Below are 24,219 nucleotides of genomic sequence, written 5' to 3'. Positions count from 1 at the left end.
TGGTTCTTTGAAAAGACCATCAAAATGACAAATATTTACTTAAAGGACTAAGAAAAAAAGACTCAATTTACTAAAATCAGAAATGAAAGTGGGGACATTATTATCAATTCTACAGAAATTTTTAGGGAGAACTATGAATAATTATACACCAATCAAATGAATAATACTGATGAATGGGATCAATCTTTTTCTGTTTATGCTATTGCAACACAGTATCGCAGACCAGGTAATATACAAAGGGTGGACGTTTATTTCTCAGAGTTCCAAGCCATGGAAAGTCCAAGATCAAGGTACTACAGATTCAGGGTCTAGTAAGGGCAATCTCTCTGCTGTTAGAATGGGACCTATTTGCTAAATCCTCCAGAAGGGATGAACAATATGTTCTTATGTGACAGAAAATGGTCAAATGCTGTTTGAATTCTCTTATATAAAAAGTCCTGAATCTCATTCATGAAGAGCCCTTATGAGCTAATCACATCCTAAATGTCCCACTTCTTAATGCTGACACATTAGCAATTAAGTTTCAACATAGGACTATCAGGAGACACATTGAAATCGTAGAATGATTGTAAAATTTATAAGAAATCTTAGAAGATATCAATTAGTGCCACCACCACCCCAAAAAGAAACCTTGAAGAAGAAGAAGAAAGCTGGAAGATTTATACTTCCTACATTCTATTTTCAAAACGTACTACAAAGCTATGATGATCAAAACAGCAGGACACTGGCAAAAAGACAGACATATAGATTAGTAGAATAGAAAGTCCAGAAGTAAACTCTCACATGGTCAAATGGTTTTTGACAAGAGTGGCAAGACCATTCAATGATGAAAAGGATAATCTTTTCAACAAATGGTGCTGGAAAGACAGGATATTCACATGGTAAAGAACGTAGTTGGATCCTTACCTAAATATACAAAAATAAGTTTAAAATGGATCAAAGATTTAAATGTAAAGCTTAAAAAACTTATAAAACTTATGAAAGAAAATGTAGGACAATGGTTGCATGATATTAGACTTGGCAATGATTCCTTGGATATGATACCAAGGACACAGGCAACAAAAGAGTAAATGGACAAATTTGGATTAAAAATTTGCTTAAATTGTGCATCAAAGGATAATAGTAACAGAATAGGAAAGGCAACCCATGAAAGGGAGAAAATATTTGCAAAACATACATCTGATATGGGATTAATATCCAGAAAATATAGAGAACTCCTAAAGCTCAACAATCAAACATAACTCATAAACAGTGGAAATTTATATGGACATTTGTCCAAAGAAGATATACAGATGGCTAATAAGCACATGAAAAGATGGTCAAAATCATTCAATTATTGGAGAAAAGCAAATCGAAACATATAATATGATACTACCTCACACCCACTAGGGTGGTTACTATTGATTAAAAAAAAAAAACGGCAAATGTTGATGAGGATGTGGAGAAATTGGAACGCTTATATACTATTGGTGGGAGTGTTAAATGGCACAGCCATTGTGGAAAATATTATGAGCATTCCCCAAAATATTAAAAATAAAATTACCATAGGATCCATCAATTCTACTTCTTTCAGTTTCCCCTGAAACTGAAAGCAGAATCTCAAGGAAGTAATTGTGCACTCTTGTGCATGTTCATAGTAGCATTATTTAGAACAGCTAAATTATGGAAAAAATCCAAGAGTTTATCAGTGGATAATCAAGCAAAAATGTGGTATTTACATATAATCAAATATTCCACTTTTAAAAATGAAGGAAATTATTATGTATGCTATAATATGGATAAAGCTTGAGGACATAAAATGCTAAGTGAAATAAAACAGTCACAAAAGACAAATACTTTATTATTCCACTTATATGAGTTACTAATTATAATTAAAGTCAGAGATAGAAAGCAGAATAGTGGGTGTCAGGACTAGGGAGAGAGGAAAAGGTACAATATTGTTTAATGGGTATAAATTTTATGTTTTACAAGATAAAAGAGCTTTGGGGATGGATGGTGATGATGCTTACAAACATTATAAATGCATATAGTACCACTGACCTACACTTAAGAATAGTTAAGATAATAAATTTAATGTGTATATGACCAGGATCTTTTAAATTGAAAAAAAAAAAAAAAACTACTGTGATTTTCCAAGGCCTTTGATTTTTATCTCTTTCCACTTTTTATTTCATGTATACACATTAAACAAAATACATTTGATTTTAATTAAAATATATGGAGATATTGGGAGATAGTAAAAAATGAATTGTGCATTAGTCAATAATTTCAAGGAATTGAGCATCTGGAGGCAGAATTAATGAAAAGCAAGTGGTTATTGATTGGCCTTTCATCTGGAGAAACAAAGGTGATAGAGGGTAGATATGGTCCTTCCTTCGTAGACTTTGGGTTTTGTTAAAGGAGTCAAGAAATAAATACATAGATAAAGAACATAATTATGTTCATGATAATTGCTAAGGGGAAAATAAATAGTTGCTCTAAAAAGAAATAAAAGGATGGATGTTTTGAAAAGTAAGACAAACTACTGTGTCCTCTGGAACATAGACCTTAAGATGCAGATAGCCCTATCTCCAGGAATTTGCTAATAAAGATATTAGGTACACTTATCAATAACTACATGTGACAGAATCAAATAAAACAGATAAAAGAAATATAGAAGGAGATAAAAGAAATATAATAAGAAATGAACTGTGGCAAAATAATTCTGATCGATTTAGGAAAAAGTAATGCTTGAGTTGGGTTTTGAAGACTGAGCATACTTTTGCTGACTGAGATAATAGTGAGTAAAAACGCCACACTGACAGGCACAGAAGAAATTACATTTCAAATCCAGGAGATGATGAGTTATAAGACAGTGGAAGCAAGAGAAGTGAAAGTGAATGGAGAGAGGTGGCTTAGTAATGTAAATCATTAGCAGGCCTGAAATTTTAATTTCTGTATACAACTTTGAGAGGAAGAAGAGGGGAGTGTTCACTACTACCTCTGATGCTTTTTTTTTTCTGCTGATATAATTCTAATGAAGATTAAGAACTTCCTTCAAACCATATCAAAACTATCCACAGGACCATGGGTTAGGTTAGGATTAAGCCCTACCTAATTCTTTATCCAAGGAACAAAAGGTTTTCCTTAGTAATGAATTATTTAGGCAGAATATGACATAGAAGGGGGAATTTATGGTTAATAATGATTGCTATATAAAATCTATGCATCTTGTCATTTTTTAAAATTATACTAGGTTTAGTGAATTTCCTTCTAAAACATAATTTCTCTCAGCTATTGTATGAAAACTCAAAGTGAAGGGGTTACTGTGTTTATGCTAAGCTAGACTTTTTTTAAAAGACAAAATTACAGCAGAATATTTTTGCAGCTTCAATTAAGGCAGAAAGACTAACATGAGGAACTTGGAAACAGTTGAGTACAGGTAGTCATATTTTTAAAAAGTATGTAGTTTAGGCAGGAATTTTTAATATGGGCTCTGTGGCTGGGCTTCAGGGGTCATTAGAACTCCTTAAGTAATAAACAAGATTTTACATTAATCTGCATTCTTTCTTTTGATCAGATTATTAAGGAGATTAAGAGTTTCTCTACTAGGACCATTGTTAGTATTTTGAGTGGGACAATACTTCTTTGCGAGGGTCTGTTCCAGGTTTTGAAGAACATGTGGCATTCTTGGGACATGTACATTAAATCATAGCTGTGATCTCTTAGTCTTGTGACAACCCTATAAAACTTCCATATTTCCAAACACTGACTAGGGCTGCTATGCGTTGAAAGTTACTGGATGTTACACAATCCAAAAGAAAAATCAAGAAGGTTTGCTTCCCAGAGCTTTGATTGCTTCATTTTGGAAAGATTGTTTCACGTGTATGTAATAGTTTTACACTTACAAAGAATGGACAGATACGGCTGGAAACCTTGATTAGATGCTTTAACAGGTCTTGTGGGAATATCTGGGAAAGAGAAGCAAAAGAATACAGGGAAGGCATGAGAATCAGATGTCTGAATTTAAGTTAAGGAGTTCAAGCAGTTCCAGATAATGACAAAGTTGAACTACGGCCATGGAAGTACATGGCTCATGTGTGTGAAGATGAATATCATGAGAAATGAAGAGGTTGAGGGACAAAATGACTGTCTTGTTGATGATGTATTCATGTGTACACTGAAAAGACTCGGGATAATGACAGGACCTGAGATGAAATGGGAACTGTTAGATAACAGCACTTCAAAGGTGAGCCTCCGGGGTAAGGATATAGCTTAGTGGTAGAGTGTTTGCCTAGCACACACAAGACCCTGGATTTGATCCCCAGGACCACACATAATAATGATAATGATTGGGTATCATTTTCTTACCAACTCTGGGGACAAAGTAGGCAAATAGATATTATTGCATCTCTAGGAAGGATTAGTCTTTTTTGGAAAAAGACCTGGAAATACATGTTAATTCTTCCATCCCACTTTTTTCTTTTTCTTTTTTATTTGTAGTTGTAGTGGACACAATACCTTTATTTTATTGATTGATTTTTATGTGGTGCCGAGGATTGAACCCAGTGTCTTACACATGCTAGGCAAGCACTCCATCACTGAGTCACAAACCCACCCCCAGCCCACTTTTGAGAAACTTTCTGCAGGAACATAGTAAACAATATGGAATTATCTGAAAGAAGCTGTAGTCTTGATAAGTATTTAGAAGACTGGAAATAATTAAAATAGCCCTCAACTGTGGGTCACTGCACCCACAGTATGGAATATGTTCTTACAAAAAAAATGTTATGAATAAATATCTAAAGAGGAAGTACTTATATTAAGCAAAAAATGTTTAAAGTTACAGAATTACATGTGTAGTAAGCAGTAAAAAATAAATCTTACATGTTTGAATGAATGGAGAAATGTGCAAGAATATTTAGAAATTTGTTCACAGGGGACATATCATGGGATAGGATTGAAAAGAGGAGAGAAAGATCATGGGAGGGTTTTTTTGTTGTTGTTGTTGTTTTTAGTACTAGAGATTGAACCAGTGGTACTTTACCACTGAGCTACATGCCCAATCATTTTTTTGTACATTTTATTTTGAGACAGACACTCACTAAGTTGCACAGGACCTTGCTAAGTTGCTGAGGCTAGCCTTGAACTTGTGATCCTCCTGTCTCAGCCTCCCAAATTGCTGAGATTATAGGCATGCACCGGAATACCAAGTGAATAGTTTTTGTTTTGTTTTTAAATATTTTTAAGTTTGAATTCAAATGTTCATGTGGAAGTTTTACTATGATAGTGATATCTACCTCGTTGGAAATTTTCTTTTTTATGTATGTTAAGGATTCATTCAAACATTTTTTTTAAAATTACTTTTAAAACATAGTAACATCTAGTTTTGTAACAATTGTCAGGCAGCATTTAGAACTTAACAGGCATTTCCGGCTACATGTTTTGTTTCATTGCCTGAGAAGTATCCCTTAAAACTATTCACAGTGTCTCCAAGTATTGCCTGGAACCAGTGTAATGTTTTACCAAGCATAACCCATCCCTAGTCTTTGGCTATAGATACAGTATTACATGTCATGAAAATAGATAAAGAAAAATAAGAAGCAACAGGCAAATGTGGAGAAATAAGGCTTTCATCTTTCTTAACCCAAGGTGAGAAAGAATTCCTTCATGTGGATGGTGTTCCTAGTAGAACCTAAAATGTAGAAATCACTCATTTAGCGCAAATTGTCATAATATTTCCAGTTTTCCCCCTCCACCCATTTGAGCAAATGCATTATGTTAGGAGCTATAAACCTGGTAGTCATCAGTGAACTCCACCCCTTACTTCCAGTTCCACAAGAACCATGAGTAGGTGGATTGGTGTGCAGTAGGGTGGTGGCCCTGTCCCATCCATCATGCCCCTGCTAGTCCAGTTGTTGAGCCAACAGGAGGTTGCAATCTTATAAGGAATAAGGTACAACTACATTTCCAATTTATTACATTCAGTGTCCCCAACTCCATTTGTTACATGATATTATTGATATTATTTGGAATCAAATCTCAGCTCTATAGTTCCTAATTGTATGATTTGGAATGTGGGTTTATCTTCCCATACCCAATTTCTTTTTTATAAAAATGGGGACTGAACAATCTTGATAGAGTTTTTGTAAAGATTAAGAAAATAAATGACAAGCTCATTGAACAATGTCTTCTCAGGAAATATTGAGTCCTTATATTTTCATCTATTTCACACTGTCTGACTTTGAGTTCTCTTAATTTTTTTTTTCTGTCTAGCTTACTCTCTCTCTTTTCTGACCCTTTGGCTTCTCTAAATGGCTTTACTTTTTTTTTTTTTTTGGAGTGAACCTGATTCTTCTCCTTAAATATTGTGACCCTTTTAAGTTCCAGCCACTAGAGGGCTACATAAAAAGAGCAACTCCACTCACTCTGACCTTACTGAGACTCAGATGGAATCAAAGAACCAAGTGGAATCAATTCTAGAAAGTTTAAGACACTTTAGAAACCATCTACTCCTAGTTTTAAAAATGGGGGCATTAAGACTACCGTGGGAGGTCAAGCCCAGTGGCCCAGATCCACCCACACCAGCCTCTGCAGGGCCCAAACAACACGCCTAGTCCATTCCTCCCCTGGCAAAGCAGAGACCACCAGAGCCTAGCCTTTGGCACAAGACCACCCCTTCTGACCAGCAGACTACCAGGGACGTCAAGCCCAGCAGCCTCTGTGAGGCCCAGGCGCACAGCTGGCCCTTTCCTCGTGTGGCAAACACTCTGGTGTCTGATGTCAGCCTAACCTATGGTGCAGGGCTGTCCCCTCTGACCAGCAGCCTACCACGGGAGCCAAGATCCAACCCAGACCACCTACATCAGCCCACACAGGATCCAGGATCTCAGCAGGCACAGTTCATCCCTCACCAGAGCCTAGCCTTTGGTGCAAGACGGCCCCTTCCTACCAGCAGACTACTGCAGGAGGTCAAGCCCAGTGACCCAGATCTACCTACTCCAACTTACACAGGTCCCAGATCCAGGATGCAGTAGCATTCATTGAGTGACACCAGCAGGGTTTGGAAGCCCAATATCAAGGGGAGGTACAGACAATCTGTACGGGTACTACAAGAATATAGAAACGAAACTGTAATATCTCAGATCCACACTGCAAGAAAGGAAGACACATAGACAACATGAAAAAATAAGAGAGGAAAATGCCCCAAACAAACCAGACCCTATAATAACAGAACCTATGGATAGGGAAGTTGGTGAAATGTCAGAGAAAGAGTTCAGAAGGTTCATAATGATCTGTGAATTAAAGAATGACCTAAATGAGCAAATACAAGCAAAAATTGATTGCTCCATCAATGAGATAAGAGAGCAAATATAGGTAGCAAAAGATTACTTCAAGAGAGAGATAGAGACCCTAAAAAAAAAAAACCAGTCAGAAATCCTTGAAATGAAGGATATAATAAATCAAATAAAAAAACTCAATAGAAAACATAACCAACAAACTAGATCACTTGGAAGAAAGAACGTCAGATAATGAAGAAAAAGTTTACAATCTGGAAAAAATTAAAGTTGACCACACAGAAAAGAAAGCTAGAAACCATGAACAGAACATCCAAGAATTATGGGACAGCATCAAAAACCAAATCTAAGAGTTATTGGGATAGAGGAAGACACAGAGTTTCATACTAAAGGAATGCATAATCTCTTCAATGAGATAATATCAGAAAATTTCCCAAGCATGAAGAACGAATTGGAAAACCAAATACAAAAGGCTTACAGGACATCAAATGTACAAAATTAAAACAGATCTACACCAAGGCACATTATAATGAAAATGCCTATCATACAGAATAAGGACAGAATCTTAAAAGCCACAAGAGAGAGGAATCAGATCACATATATGGGGAGACCAATTCATATCTCAGCAGATTTCTCAACCCAGACCCTCAAAGCCAGGATATCATGAAACAACATATACTAAGCTCTGAAAGAAAAATGGATGCCAACCAAGAATCTTATATCCAGCAAAACTAAGTTTTAGATTTGATGATAAAATAAAAGCCTTCCATGATAAACAAAAGTTAAAAGAATTTACAACTAGAAAGCCTGCACTATAGAACATCCTCAGCAAAGTATTCCAAGAAGAGGAAATGAAAAAGAATGATGAAAATCAGAAGAGGGAGGGATTACACTAAAGGAAAATCTAACCAGAAGAGAAACCAAATCATGATAAATACCAAAAATAAACAAAAGGCTGGGAGTACAAATCATGTCTCAATAATAACCCTGAATGTTAATGGCCTAAATTCACCAATCAAGAGACATAGACTAGAAGATTGGATTTTTTAAAAAAACCCAACAATATACTGCCTCAAGGAGGAGATTAAACATTTTTAGAGGTGAAGAGAACACAGATACAATATACCGAAATCTCTGGGTTTCAAATCACTATGAAAGCAGTCCTAAGAGGAAAGTTCATTGTATGGAGTTCATTCCTTAAAAGAAGAAAAAGTCATCAAATAAATGACTTAACACTACATCTCAAAGCCCTAGAAAAAGAACAAATCAACATCAAAAGCAGCAGAAGACAGGAAATAGCTAAAATCAGAGCTGAAATCAATGAAATTGAAACAAAAGAAACAATTGAAAACATTGACAGAACAAAAAGATGGTTCTTTAAAAAAGTAAACAAAATTGACAGACCTTAGCCATGCTGATGAGGAGAAGGAGAGAGAAAACTCAAATCCCTAACATACATGCTGAAAAAGGAAAATCACAACAGACACTACAGAAATACAGAAGATAATTAGAAATTATTTTGAAAACCTGTACTCCAATAAAATAGAAAATATTGAAGGCATCGACAAATTTCTAGAGTCACATAATTTGTCCAAATTGAATCAGGATGATATACACAATTTAAACAGATCAATTTCAAGTTATAAAATAGTAGACACCATCAAAAGTCTACCAACCAAGAAGAGCCCAGGACCGGACGGATACACAGCCCAGTTCTACAAGACCTTTAAAGAAAAACTAATACCAATACTCTCCAATTTATTTCAGGAAATAGAAAAAAAGGCAGCACTCCCAAACTCATTCTATGAAGCCAATATCACTCTGATTCCAAAACCAGGCAAAGACACATCAAAAAGAGAAAACTTCAGACCAATATCTCTAGTGAACATAGATGCAAAAATTCTCAATAAAATTCTGGCAAATTGAATACAACAACATATCAAAAAGATCGTGCACCATGATCAAGTGGGTTTCATCCCAAGGATGCAAAGTTGGTTCAACATACAGAAATCAATAAGTGTAATTCATCACATCAATAGACTTAAAGATAAGAATCAAATTATCATCTCAATAGATGCAGAAAAAGCGTTTTACAAAATACAGAACCCCTTTATGTTCAAAACACTAGAAAAACTAGGGATAACAGGAACATATCTCAACATCATAAAGGCTATCTATGCTAAGCCCCAGGCCAACATCATTCTAAATGAAGAAAAATTGAAGGCATTTCCTCTAAAAACTGGAACAAGACAGGGATGCCCTCTTTCACCACTTCTATTTAACATAGTTCTTGAAACACTTGCCAGAGCAATTAGAGAGATGAAAGAAATTAAAGGGATACATATAGGAAAAGAAGAACTCAAATTGACACTATTTGCTGATGGTATGATTCTATAAATACAAGACCCTAAAAGTTCCAACAGAAAACTTCCATAACTAGTAAATGAATTCAGCAAAGTAGCAGGATATAAAACTAACACCCATAAATCAAAGCAATTTCTGTATATCAGTGACAAATCCTCAGAAAGGGAAATGAGGAGAACTATTCTCTTCTCAATAGCCTCAAAAAATAAAATAAAATAAAATACTTGGGAATCAACTTAATGAAAGAAGTGAAAGATCTATATAATTAAAATTACAGAACCCTAAAGAAAGAAATCAAAGAAGACCTTAGAAGATAGAAATATCTACCTTGCTCTTGGATGGGCAGAATTAATATTATGAAAATTACCATACTTCCAAAAGCACGACAGATTTAATGAAATTCCTCATAGAAATAGAAAAGGCAATCATGAAATTCATCTGGAAAAATAAGAGACCCAGAATAGCTAAAGTAATCCTTAGCAGTAAGAGTGAAGTAGGTGGCATCACTATACCAGACCTTAAACTATACTACAGAGCAATAGTAACAAAAACAACATGGTATTGGCACCAAAACATACTGGTAGACCAATGGTACTAAATAGAGGACACAAAGACTAACACACAAAACTACAATTATCTTATATTAGAAAAAGGTGCCAAGAACATGCATTGGAGAAAAGATACCCTCTTCAGCAAATGGTGCTGGGAAAATTGGAAATCCATATGCAACAAAATGAAAATTAAACCCCTATCTCTTATCATGCACAAAACTCAACTCAAAATGAATTAAGGACTTAGGAATAAAACTAGAGACCCTGCATCTAACAGAAGAAAATGGAGGCCCTAATCTCCATCATGTGGCATTAGGCTCCAACTTCCTTCATAAGACTCATTTGGTGCAAGAATTAAAATCAAGAATCAATAAATAGGATGGACTCAAACTAAAAAGTTTTTCTCAGCAAAAGAAACAATCTGAGATGAATAGAGAACCTACATTTTAGAAGCAAATCTTTACCCCTCACATATCAGATAGAGCACAAATCACTAGGGTATATAAAGAACTCAAAAAGCTAAACACCACAAAAACAAATAACCCATTCAATAAATGGGCCAAGGAACTGAAGAGACACTTCTCAGATGATGTACACTCAATCGACAAACACATGAAAAAATGTTCAGAGAAATGCAAATCAAAACCAGTCTAAGATTTCATCTTCAGAATGGCAGCTATTATGCATACATTTCATCAGCATACAAGATTTCATCAGTCAGAATGGCAGCTATTATGCATACAAACAACAATAAGTGTTGGCAAGGATGTGGGGGAAAAAGGTACACTCATACATTGCTGATGGGACTGCAAATCGGTGCAGGCAATATAGAAAACAGTATGAATTTCTTGGAAAATTGGGAATGAAACCACATTTGACCCAGCTATCTTTCTCCTCGGTCTATACCCAAAGGACTTAAAAATAGCATACTACTGGGACACAGCCACATCAATGTTTATAGCAGCACAATTTACAATAGCTAAACTGTGGAACCAACCTAGATGCCCTTCAGTAGATGAATGGATTAAAAAAATGTGGCATATATACACAATGGAATATTACTCAGCAATAAAAGAGAATAAAATCATGGCATGTGCAGGTAAATGGATGGAGTTAGAGAAGATAATGCTAAGTGAAGTTAGCCAATCCCCAAAAAACGAATTCCAAATGTTTTCTTTGATATAAGGAGGCTGATTTATAGTGGGATAGGGAGTGCAAGCATGGGAGGAATAGACGAACTCTAGATAGGGCAGAGGGGTGGGAGGGGAAGGGAGAGGGCACGGGGTAATTAATGATAGTGGAATGTGATGATCATTATTATCCAAAGTATAGGTATGAAGACACGAATTAGTGTGAATATACTATGTATACAACTAGAGATATGAAAAATTGTGCTCTATATATGTAATAAGAAGTGTAATGCATTCCGCTGTTATATATAAATTTAAAAAAATATGGTCCTTGGCCATCCCAATCAGCATGATCTGGATACATGACAGAAACTGGACTCTCAGTCTTCTCCCTAAATGTAATAAATTGGAGTGTGCATTTATAAATGATCCCCCTGATAAACATGCCTGTAATCCCTGTGACTGGGGAGGCTGAGGCAGAAGCATCACAGTTTCGGGAGCAGCCTCAACAAATTAGTAAAGGCCTAAGCAACTTAGCAAGAAACTGTTTCAAAATAAAAAGGGCTGGGATGAGGCTCAGTGGTTAAGCACCCCTGGGTTCAATCTCCAGTACAAAAATAAAAAATAAAAAAGGTGGGAGAATTAGATATCTAGATATTTAAAGAAATACAAGCTGGTAATTGTTATCTTTTTCAAATCACTAACTCCCTTGTACAAATTTATAGTTAAAAAACAAATTTAATTTTCTTTTGACAGATCTCAGATTAACCATTTTAAAAAAAGGACATGTGAAGGCAAATGACTCTAGTTTATTTGCTAGTTTACTGATTATTTTATTTAATTTACTACAAATGATTTAAATCTAATAGAAATCCCCATATTCCATTAAAAATGTGTATAATCTCTAAACTTGAAATACCATAGGTAGATTTCAATTTTTTGTTTTAACAACTTGTAATTTGAACTTAGATTTTAGAGCTTCTTCAAGCACTAAAGTGATATCTTAACTTTGAATACCCACTTATTTTAAGGTCTATACAAACTATACAAAGAATTGTTTATACTTACCCCAAATAAATAAAATGATGAAACAGTAAATTTCCTATACTATTAAGAATATAGATTAAAACAAATAAATAAATGAAAAAATTTTCTGTAAAATAACCATTCCAGAAAATACACTAAATGTTTATTCAGCTACTTTCTAAAGATAGTGTCTTTATGCCTGAAAAGATGTTTTCTATTTTCTCTTTGTTCATTTTACTCTTCTCTCATTTTAACAACATTGCTGATTTTTTTAGTTGTAGATGGGACACAATACCTTTATTTATTATTATTGTTATTATATGTGGTGCCAGGATGGAATCAGTGCCTCATTCATGCTTGGGAAGCACTCTACCACTGAGCCACAACCCTGGCCCACATTGCTGATATTTTGAAGAACAAACCAGACTCCAGATAGCTCCATCACTATGTGCTTGTGTTAGTGAACATTCTCTGTGCCTAAGAGCTACTCTGGATAGGTGCCACCATCAACATGTCACCAATATAGAAAGACACAAATCTATTCTCATGTTTAAGCTTCATTTTAAGAAAAGACATATGTAAGTCTGTCCATAGAATATAATTTAGATCTGGTAAAATTAAGCTAACATTTTTATATACATAGAATGAACCAAGTTCAGACTTTAATTGAAGCTAAAAAGTAGCCTGAAAGATTCTTAAGAAAAATGGAAAGTTTTGCTGTTCTTTCGGAAAAATAATTGACTAAACCAATTCTCTGATATTTAACCTTCTCCACCTTCTTCCTCTGCTCCTCCTCCTCCTTCTTCACCATGCTGGAGATCAAACTCAGGGCCATGTACATACTAAGCAAATGCTCTACAACTGAGCTGTATCCTCAGCACCATCTTAATTCTTACAGCCCCTGTACAAACTATAGAGTGGGAATTTCACTCATTCGTTTATTCTTTGAGCAATATTTATTAAGTTCTTATTTTGGGCTAGGCAGAAGACTAAGGTAAAATCTAAAACCAATTAAACAAACAAAAGCAAACTCAATAGTCCTTGTCCTTATGAAAATGATGATCTAGTATGAAAGGAGCATGGGAGATGGTGACTAGATAAAGAGAAATAAAATTAACAACTGTTACAAATGATAAGAAGAAGTAGGTTGTGTTATGAAAAATAAACTGGAAAAGAGAGAGAAAATTGCCTGTGGGATTGAAGACAGAACTGAAATCTGAAAAAAAAAGAATGAGTAAGCTAGGGAAGGAGGCAGAAGGGCAATCATCTGGGCAGATGGGATAACAATAATAGATCTTATGATGGGGGGGAGCATCTTCTACTCCAGGAAAGGAAAGAAGGACCTGAAAGCAGAGATGGTAGGATTGGAGATTAGGCTTGAAGGAGGGACTACATATTATGCAAAGCACTGTTGGTCAAATTAAGGATTTTAGTCTTTCTTATGAGTTATTGAAAGTCGCTGAAGAATCACAAGATTAGATTTGCATTGGGAAAAGGTCACTGTGGCTACTGCAACTAACATGGATGGGCCCAAGATAAATGAGTGTCCATGCGCAGCATGTGACATGAACAGATATGTTCATAGTAGTTCACAGTTCTTAATAATCCTAAACTAGAAACAGACCAGATGTCCATCAAGAGAGGGGTAAATAGTTTGTAGTGTAAGTATGCAATGGATTACTATATAATAGACGAAATGAATGAATTACAACTATACACTACAACCTGTATGAACTTCATGCAAATAAAGAATTCAAACACAGATACAGCATGATGCTATGGGTATGAAGTTAAAAAGCACATAAAACTGATGTGGTATTTGAAGTCAGGATAGTGGTAATACAAGAAGGAGTGAAGAGAAGGGCTAATGATTGGAGATAGCATAAGGTGGGCTTCTGCAGTGCTGACATGGTTCTAATTTGTGATAATGTACAGAGTTAATGTTTATGTCTTGTTCAGTTTTCAATATATGTCCAATGTCACATTTAAATTTTTTTAAGTTGTAAGACTAGATCAGTGGAATTATTTAATGGATACAGTAAGATCAGTTAAGGAGCAATGGTAGTAGTCTAGGCCAAAGGAAACTATTGTCCCTTGAACTTTTATAATGATGATAAACATGAAATGAAGTGGACTAATTTGAAAGCTATTATTAAGGAGACAAAATGACCAGGTTTTTTGGTGAGTTATGTATGGAATAAGAGGAAGGAGATGATGCCAAGGATAATTCGTAGGAGCAACTGATTTAGGTAGGAAAAGATGCAGTCTTCTGTGGGAAAAGACAAAATATAAAATGAATCATGATAAGAGTAAAGTTTCATGTTTCGTAGCAACTTACAACCAGAGTCTTTTAACTCAAAAGGACAACCCCTTCGCCCAAATTATCCTTCCCTATTCTATGACTCAATCAAAATGGTCATTTCCTGAGGGATGCTGATCATATTTTTATTTATCTGATGCATCCCATATTTACATAATGCATCCCAGTATGTGCCTAACTAATAGTAACTATAATCTTATGTCAAGCTCTCTCCTCAGAACCTCATAAATACTAATATATTTAGTCCTCACAACAGGCTATGAGGTAAGTACTGTTATTATCTCCATCTAAAAAATGAGAAACCTGAGGCACAGAGAGGTTAAGTAATATGCTCAGCAGGTAGGTGGCAGAGGCAGGACTCTTTGGAGCAGTATTTCTCCAGAACCTGTGTTCCTAATCACTGCACAAACCTATACCTGAGGCATGTGGTGTGGAGACAGAGGTGCTGCATTTCTAATGGGCTCCAGAAATTTGCTTTCTGCTTTGAATGTTTTTTTTTTTTTTTAAATCAGGATTCAGTGGGTATTAGGATTGTTCTGTTGGTGTTGAACTTTATATAAACATGAATGAAGTAGAAGTCTATTCAAGACTCTTAACTTGAGGAAACACCTCCTTATGATCACTGGGAATGATACTAATGTCAGTATAGAAACTACGAATTCACCTGACCTGAGGGATACTGAGAAATATCTAATGAAGCAGAATGAGGAAGGGTAGTCTTTTGATGATTAAAGAGAAAAAGAAAGAATGGAGCTAAGTGATCTGCTTACACAGTTAATGTAATATCTAATTTCTATTGAATCAGGGAATTAGAAGAAATATTCATGGAACTTCTATAATCAGCATCTTGTTGAGATTAAAGCCAGTGGATTAATTTTTAATTTAATTTGGAGAGGAGAAAGAAAATGGATGAAGCAAATAGTATGAAATTCTTAAGATGTTCAATTTTTCTCTTTGACAGAGAAAAAGAAAAAAAAAAGCAGTGTGGGGTGAAGGAGCAAGAATGTAAAGGAAAAAAGCATACTCTTTTTTACATCTTCTTTCAGTGATTTTATTCATTCTTACAAATTCATTTTCATTCTTTAATCATATATTTGTGTTTGTTTGCTCTGTTTAATTCATTTGTTCACTTATTCATTTATGTCCCTCTTGAGCAAATACTTTTCTTAAGTATCCTCCACCTGCCATGTATTGTTTAAAGTGCCATGAATACTACAGTAAATAAGGTAAGCAAGATTCCTAGCCCACAGAGTTTATAGTGTAAGGATGGCAAACCTGATATGCAGAGAAAAATCAATTAACAAGTAAGTGAATATAACAAATGGAAATAATAAGTCTTATAAAAAAGTAAAACTGGGTAATATGTTGGAGAGGGTACCTGTTGGGAGACTATTGAATAGTCTAAGATTATGTGACAAGTGATTGGTTAAATGAGTAGGAATGTATATACTACACAAATAATAAAAAGGTAGCATGTGATAAATGTAATAATAGGATTTTAAATAAAGTACTCTGCAAGCATAAAAAAAGAAAAAAATAATATATATATAACTAGAATGAATTTTAAGTGTACTTAAAGCAATATAGGCTTTTGACAGATGAAGATGGTAGGGAAGAATCTTCTTGGCTGAGAACATAAAATTAATTTAAAAAATAATGAATAAGGAGAAATATAAGAGGTAACACCTACCATGTCCAGGGAAGGAGATGAGCCAAAGAATGGAAGAGAGGTTAAGGGAGAAAGCTATTTGAAAGCAGAGGAAACAGATGGAGGCAGATCATGGTGGGCCCTGAATGCCATGAAACAAGTGTTAATTTTATATTAAAAAAATTAGGCAAAAGGGGCTGGGGATGTGGCTCAAGCAGTAGCGCGCTCATCTGGCATGCGTGCGGCTCGGGTTCGATCCTCAGCACCACATACAAAAACAAAGATGTTGTGTCCGCCGAAAAAACTAAAGAAAAATAAATATTTAAAAAACTCTCTCTCTCTCTCTCTCTCTCTCTCTCTCTCTCAAAAAAAAAAATTAGGCAAAGACTTAAAAAGACATTTCTCTGAAGATGATATACAAATGGGCAAAAGCATATGAAAAGATGTTCAACATTGTTAATTATGAGAGAAATGGAAATCAAAACCACATTAGGATGGCTACTGTCAAAAAGTAGAAAATAATGAGTATGGGCAAGGATGTGGACAAATTGTAAGTTTTGTGCACTTCTGGTGAATTTACAAAATGGTGCCACCACTCTGAAAAAAATGGACTTTCCACACACACACACACACACACACACACACACAAAATAAAAATTTAAAATTCAGTGATTTGCTGTGGGGTATATTTCCAAAAGAAGTAAAAGCAGAGTACAAAGATAATTGTACACTTGTGTTCATTCCTGTAGCACTATTCATGATTTCATGATAGCTAGTAAGTAGAAGCATCCCCAAAGCAAATATGGCCTGTATATATGATATTTTTTATCCTTAAAAAGGGAGAGAATCCTGTCACACTACAACAATTATGAACCTTGGACGAGTCTAGAAAAGATAAATACTGCATGATCTAATTCATATGAGTTATCTAAAGTAAAGTTTGTAGAAACAGAAAATAGAATGGTAATTACCAGGGAGGGAGAGGGATAAAGGGGAATTGTTTAATGGATATATAAATTTAGATTTGCAAGAAAAAAGATTTTAGAAATCTGTTTTACAACACTGTGAATATATTTAACAATACTGAATTGTATGCTAAAAATTGCTAAAGATGAGAATCTTGTCATGTATGTGCATGTGTGTTTTACCACAATAAAGAATTCTTCAGTTATTTAAGTCCTCAATATCTTTGTTGCTTTGTATTAAACTTGCAAGGGATCATACATGTGTGAGCACAGGCATGCCCGTGTGGTATGTCAGTTTGCAGAAAGTTACATGTATGTGCTTGACTCTATGTTAACCTTATCTATCTAGACATGACTCTTGGAAACTTGTCCCATATCAGGCAACAAGCTAACCTAAACAAAGGGACTTTAAAGTCCTGTCACTCTGGAATTATCAGCATCTGCATGTTGAAAAGTTTCCATTATATCAGCTTGCCCATAAGAAGTCACCCGATTAGAGGACTTTTTTGACCCTTCCCTATGCAAACTTTAAGACAGTTCTTTAGTTGTCTATATTGGTATAATGTCTACATCTGATACACTTTAATTATCAAGATTAATACATGTGATATATAAGGATGAAATATATGTGCTGTACGTTTCTTCCCTATTTTATATGGATTACACTAACTATAATTAAACAATAATGCAAAGTCAATATTATTTAGTATTTAACAATATTCATTGCCACACAATCTATTTTTTAAGTATTAATCACATAAAACATACAAGGTGAATACTTAATTTATTTTGGGTCACATGTAGTGAAATAGACAATGTAACTTTAAAATATGCTTAACTTTGAAAGTTTTTTATTAGTTTTATTAGAACTTTCTTACTATGGTCATCTGCATTTTGTGTTAACATAAGACACATATTTTTGAAAGTACAAAGTTGTTTCATTTTACATGGTTTGAACTTGAGAAGATGGTATTTCTCAAGTTTCAAGACAGCATTTAAATGCATGGGACCATGCACATACTGGTGGAAGGATAACACAGTCCTACAAACTGGTTTTATTGGGTCCTATAATTTAGACCAAGTTGGAGGGCATGAGGGTTACGAAGCTCACAGTGTATAATCAAGGAAATCCTGCAGTCAGAATGTTTATTGCTTAAAGGTTTCAACAGAATGGTCTTAGGCATGACATACAAGAACTAAAAACATATCACAAAACAAATATGACATTTATGTGGAACTACAACATCCAACAGGCTTACAATATTTAATCCAGATCTAGTAACATGTTTCACAAGTTCTAAGACCAGGTATGCCTTGCTCATCTCTGAATCCCAAGTATAGTAACTGGAATGTGTGTGTAACTGAGTGAATTAATTATAATCAGTTCAGACATTTCTTTCTCAAAACATTTGAAAAGTTGTCTTATGTCCTCCGTGCTCCATAGGATAACATTCATAATTTGTAATAAAACAATTGTAAGTTGTGCTACGTAAATTTCCTTTTAAGATAAAAACATGCATTGGTTTGCTAACCAGACACCTTGAGTCAGTTAAAATTATACTTACAATTTCAGTTAAAAACAACAATAATGAATAATGGCCTAGAATAATTGAGAAGGGGTGCTGTGAAGTTACATAGACTTTGTAAACAAATGTTGTTAGGTTCAAATTTCACTCTGTAACTTGGATGTTATGTGAAGTTGGATAAATTATTTAACCGTTCTGGCCTCACTTTTCTCTTTCATTAAAATTTTGCGAAGATTTACTTAGTCAGTGTATATGCAATGCTTTGTGCCTACTTGGTAAATAAAAATTGTAGCTATTGAGTTTTTCTGAGGGTTCTCATTTTTTAATTTTCAGTGGACTGTACTCTTGTTACAAGTACCACATTTTGTTTATTCATAAGTCAGAACATCATAAATGTTTTGAATGAATACAGTAAATTAATATTTAATCAACTATTTGGTGGCTCTTCTGCATAATACTACACAAGGTTTTGCACCATATGATCTTGTACCTGATGTGTATTTAGACATTATCATAGCAGTCAGTGAAAGCAGAAATAGGGCATTTTATATCACTGGAATAATTTGTAAAGCCTTTGATGAATCAAGGCTTTGTCATGATAATTAGGGAATTCTTAAGAAATGGTAATCTTAAGTAACTACACATTGGATGGAGACTTTATTACCATGCATTCACATATAGCCATATTCTTGATTAGCTACATAGTGATTTTTACCATTAGGACATTTTTTTCTCATTCACTTTCATTAACACAACTTTAGCTGATAAGTGGCCAAGTCTTTTTGAAAATTTCACAATAAAAACTATAAATCCCCTCTGTATTTTGTAATGAGGAAAGCTACCAACAATGAAGAAGGGATTTCTTTTTAATAAAAATATTTGATATATCCACCAGAAAGCTTTCATGTGGTAAATATTAGATTTACAACTTCAAAACATATTCAGCATATTCAGATGTCTATCACCAGAACTATAAATACCATGGATAAATTTGAAAGTAATTTATACTTTTAAATGAGAATCATTTTTTTTCTCAGAATTATTTTAAAGCATCTCTTTTACTAAATAATTTAACAACTTATCACTTTATGCACATCTCAGAAGTATGCTACATTCTCTGGATTTGGATTCCAATGTGTAACAGATTTTTTTAGGCTTACGGAATCAAAAAATCATTCCAAATATTGTAATAAGCTAAGAATATTGCCAAAATATGAAATTATACTTGGAACCAATGTTTCAAAAACTCACGTGTTCATTTATGCTTTTACTGACAGAACTATATTTGAAACAAAAATCAAATTACTATCAAGGGGAAACCATTTCCACTGTAAACAATGAAAACTTGGGTTGATTTTCAAGATATATCATTCTCCTTAAGATTATTCAAGGGATTTTTAGACATTATCCTGTTTATAAGAGCACAAACTATTTTAGATTCATGCTGGGCTTAACACTATATGCTGTAGAAAAATAATGTGGTATTTTGATAGGATGAAGCTTATTTTCCACAAGTAAAAGTTAACCCCAAAATGTATATTTTGTAATAAAGCTCATTAGGTGCCTATTTTAATAAAAATAAAGATAAGTCAAAAGTTTGGGCAAATAGCTTGAAAATTGAAATATTTCTTTTCCCTTCCTTCATTTGTTATTTGTTATATTCAAAGATGCTATTGAGTTTCTCAATCTTCTTCATGTTTTTCACAAAATGTAGCTATAAGAAGAGTAATCATATGGTATACCCATAGGACCATTTGGAAGCAGTTGAATGGTATATAAATACAAATTCATGAGATATTTTTTTCTCTCCAAATTAGAGGTTATTGGTCCTGAGGAAGAATTAAAAAAAATATATATATATAGGCACACACAAAAAAGCTCACAGAAAACCTCTTTATCTTAGAACTTCAACATTTAAACTATAATGTATGGAGTTTTTAATAAAGAATTTGAAACATCCTTGAGTTCTGTATACTAAATGAGTCTTTTTTATTTCAGTATGTTAGCATATATTAAGTAAGGATTAACTTCAGGTATAATATTTGTATTGGCATTCTTTACAAAGTTTCAAAATACACAATATTAGGTCTGAAGTGTTTAATTTTTAAATTATGAAAGTTAAGGCATAAAATTTATGCATGTTTCAAATAAGAGCTTTTCTTTTTTGTATTTTTAAAGTTAACGTGTCATTGGCCTCAAAGTTTTCTCCTTACAGCAGTATAAACTGATAACTGCTAATATAGCTCTTAAGACTAAGGAATAATTTTTATTAAGTTTGGTTCTATGCTTTTTCTAAAAACTCTTGAATACCTGCCTCACTTTTCTAATAAGATACTAGTAATAGATAAATGAATAAATCAGTGTTAGTGATACTAAAAGAAAAACTTGTACAAATATACTGATTTTGACGCTTATGTTGCATTATTTCATGTAAGATGGGAACATTTATTGTAATTTAAAATGTCCTAGTTATCATGGAGAACTAAAAATGTGGAAGTGCTATGAGGTTCTACAACAATCATCTCATCATTTATGACTTCCAGGTATTCTATCTCCTATAAAAGCTTAAGAATCACTGACTTAGCATTCATGATGGCTGTGTCTAAATATGCAAATAAAATTCTAAGCCACTAATAACTGATCATTCCAATTTTTAATGGCCCATTAACATGGTAGCATAGAGAGCAAGTGATTAAAGTATCAGTCCTGGCTCTTGTACTTCCAACTCCAAGGGACACAATAGATAAGAATCTATTTCAAATGACTAAACCATGTAGATTATTTGTCATTATATTCAATAATATTAAAGTACCTAAACACTACTAACTGCCATTCTAATTGCTGAAGTCTTGGAGGTATATCAATATTGAGTAAGAGCACAGTTGCTGAAAAATTTGCTACCTTCCTTGGCTCATTTTAAACCATAGACCAATGACCTTTCCAGATAATTTTCATTTCTTATGAACCATTACCAAATAATAATAACATTACAAAACATATTTTCTTTTCTCATCTAAATTTTATTTCTAGTATTTTTTGCTTTCACCCCTTTCCCTGCCTGAAGTCCCACTCCCTGCAATCTATAGCTCACTCCTAATTTTTATTGATATTATAGCCCTGTGAATTTTAAAGAACAATGGTAGTAATCACACTGGATTGAAGAGTCAGGAGAACTTCTTTTGTTTCCTGGATCTGTTTGTAAATAAATTACATGATTAGGTAAATCTGAGTGTCAATTTTCTTAAAAGGAAAATAGAAAAAATAATGTCTCAAAAGACTGCTACAAACATTAAAATGAAATTATATAAATGAGAATTGTGAACTATAAAGTATTATATTCCAATATTTGCTAATATTATTGTGACTTTCACAATCTATATATTACAGCACATTTCTAAAATTTTGGACTCCTCCTTTGGACACAAAAACAGTATTTCTGGACAGAATTGTAATAGATTATTCTGCCAAGTAAAGTAACAGAATGAGGCAAACATTTGGATATGCCTTTTTTGTCTTGGCAATTCTCTTTTAAATATGCAAGATTCTGATTAGAATTTTTATGTTTGCATTGAGATGCTCAAAGCCTAAAATTTTTGAATTGTGGTATTTTATACTTATTTAGCCATGCCTTTTTCTTTCAACCACTGCCATTAAAATAATTTTTTTATACTGAAATTATTAAACTGTCAGCTATTTTTATATAGGTTTAGTTGGCCTCTAGCAATGATGTAAATTAATTCTAGCTAATAAACCTAGTATATCATTGATGAATGGACTTAAATGGTTCTCAATGCTCTATTTTTATGTCCCCGGTATCAACCCAAATGGTGCTCTTAAATTGCTTCATTTCCAAGATATTTCCATGTTAAGAACTTCAGACATATGACATACAGAAAAACCTGGTATTATTCTATTCATCAAGAATTCACCTAGAAAATCTTGTTTTGCAGGTGAATTAGGCTTCCACTAGGAATTAGTATAAGTCATAATGACTAATCTTACATGATACATTTGTTTATTTTCCTCTGAAAAGTTAGATTATATACTTCCTTGATGCTAAAATAATATAAAACATTTCTTGCTGGCTTTGTTTTTTCTGTGCTTAGCTTAACACAGTGCATGCACTATAATAGAGTGTCTCTTGAGCCTTTACCAAAAAATTAACTAAAAACATGTCAAAATAAATTAGGATATTTCATCTTCATTTTTGATTGTTTTCAGCACTGAGTCTTCTCCCAAAATTTTACATAGTTCATTGAGTCTCTGCTGCATTTTGGGAATTCCGGCTAGCTGAGATTCTAGCTTTTGTTTTTCTTCACTCAATGTTAAACGGATAGCAGTATCCAATTGTTCAAAGCGCCAACCTCCTTCACCATCAAATTGTAATAAATGAGTATGGTATTTCCTGCATAATTAAAATGAAATAATATTATTAGCTACAAATATGAAAAACCATTTTAGTTATTGGTTTATAATTCTAACTGATATGCAAAGGTAAATTTTAAGTAGAGGTGCCTATTTTACATTTGATTTTCAAGCATATCTCAAAAAGTTATATACTGTAATTTTTTAAAATACAAAAATCCAATACCTAGGAAGTTTTACTGACTTTTATCATTCCTTTATATTCTGAGTATATGTGAATTAAAAGAAAGACTATGCTGTTACATGTATTAATTTACCTTCACAACCTTTTTGGCTCCTGAATAAATAATAAAGCATTCTTAGAATGGAAGTAAGAAAAGGAAACTGAGGAAAGAAAGTAAAAATTAAAAAGATCATGCAGAGACAAACTTCTTGGAAAATAAAATACAATAGTAATTCATGAATAATCCTTCTTTTGGTAGAAGTTCTACATAATTAAAAATTTCTCAATAATTGAAGTTTAGAAACACTTTTTAAAAGATGAAATCTTTGACAGAAATATTTTAAAAATACTTCTATGTCTTCATATAATCTCTTTTATCATGGTTCAATTGCATATTTAGGAATTGCACATCAGTATAGAGATTATTATTGATGAGATAAGAGACAATGTATCTTCTCCTAATGGGAGTCTGAAGTCACTAGTCTCTGGGATTTGTGGGAATTGTGTGGAGAGAGTAAATTTAGCAGAGCTGGTTCCCATAACTGAGCTACCCACATTTTGTCAACTTGCATTACTGCCCCACATTTTTTTCAGTTTTTCTTTCTTTGTAGTTTTTTTTCTTGTTTCCTAGTTAGGTCTCATCTATTTTTATTTCCCATAACTAATGGGCCTTTTCAATAAGTTCCTTTATTCCAAATTAGGATGTAATTTACATGTCATAAATTTACCCTTTATGTAAAATTCATTGATTTTTAGTATATTCACAAGCTCATCTAACCATCACCATTATGTATACTTCCAGAACATTTTCTTCAACCCTCAAA

At 33.6% G+C, this 24,219-nt stretch overlaps 1 protein-coding gene across 1 annotated transcript in view; it reads right to left on the bottom strand.

The window, feature by feature from the left end:
* Positions 1–18,103: 18,103 nt before the first annotated feature.
* Positions 18,104–24,219, bottom strand: part of Abcd2 (ATP binding cassette subfamily D member 2) — a 55,627-nt gene continuing 49,511 nt past the window's right edge. The window contains exon 10 of the mRNA XM_071609971.1: positions 18,104–23,212. Coding sequence (XP_071466072.1) covers positions 22,993–23,212 — 220 coding nt within the window. The 3' untranslated portion in view covers positions 18,104–22,992. The remainder of the gene's footprint in view (positions 23,213–24,219) is intronic.

The sequence above is a fragment of the Marmota flaviventris genome, chromosome 3 (assembly GCF_047511675.1).
Source record: "Marmota flaviventris isolate mMarFla1 chromosome 3, mMarFla1.hap1, whole genome shotgun sequence".
In the NCBI taxonomy this organism is placed as follows: Eukaryota; Metazoa; Chordata; class Mammalia; order Rodentia; family Sciuridae; genus Marmota; species Marmota flaviventris.
Note: the sequence above shows the minus strand (reverse complement) of the source record. Positions and strands in the feature narration are given on the sequence as shown.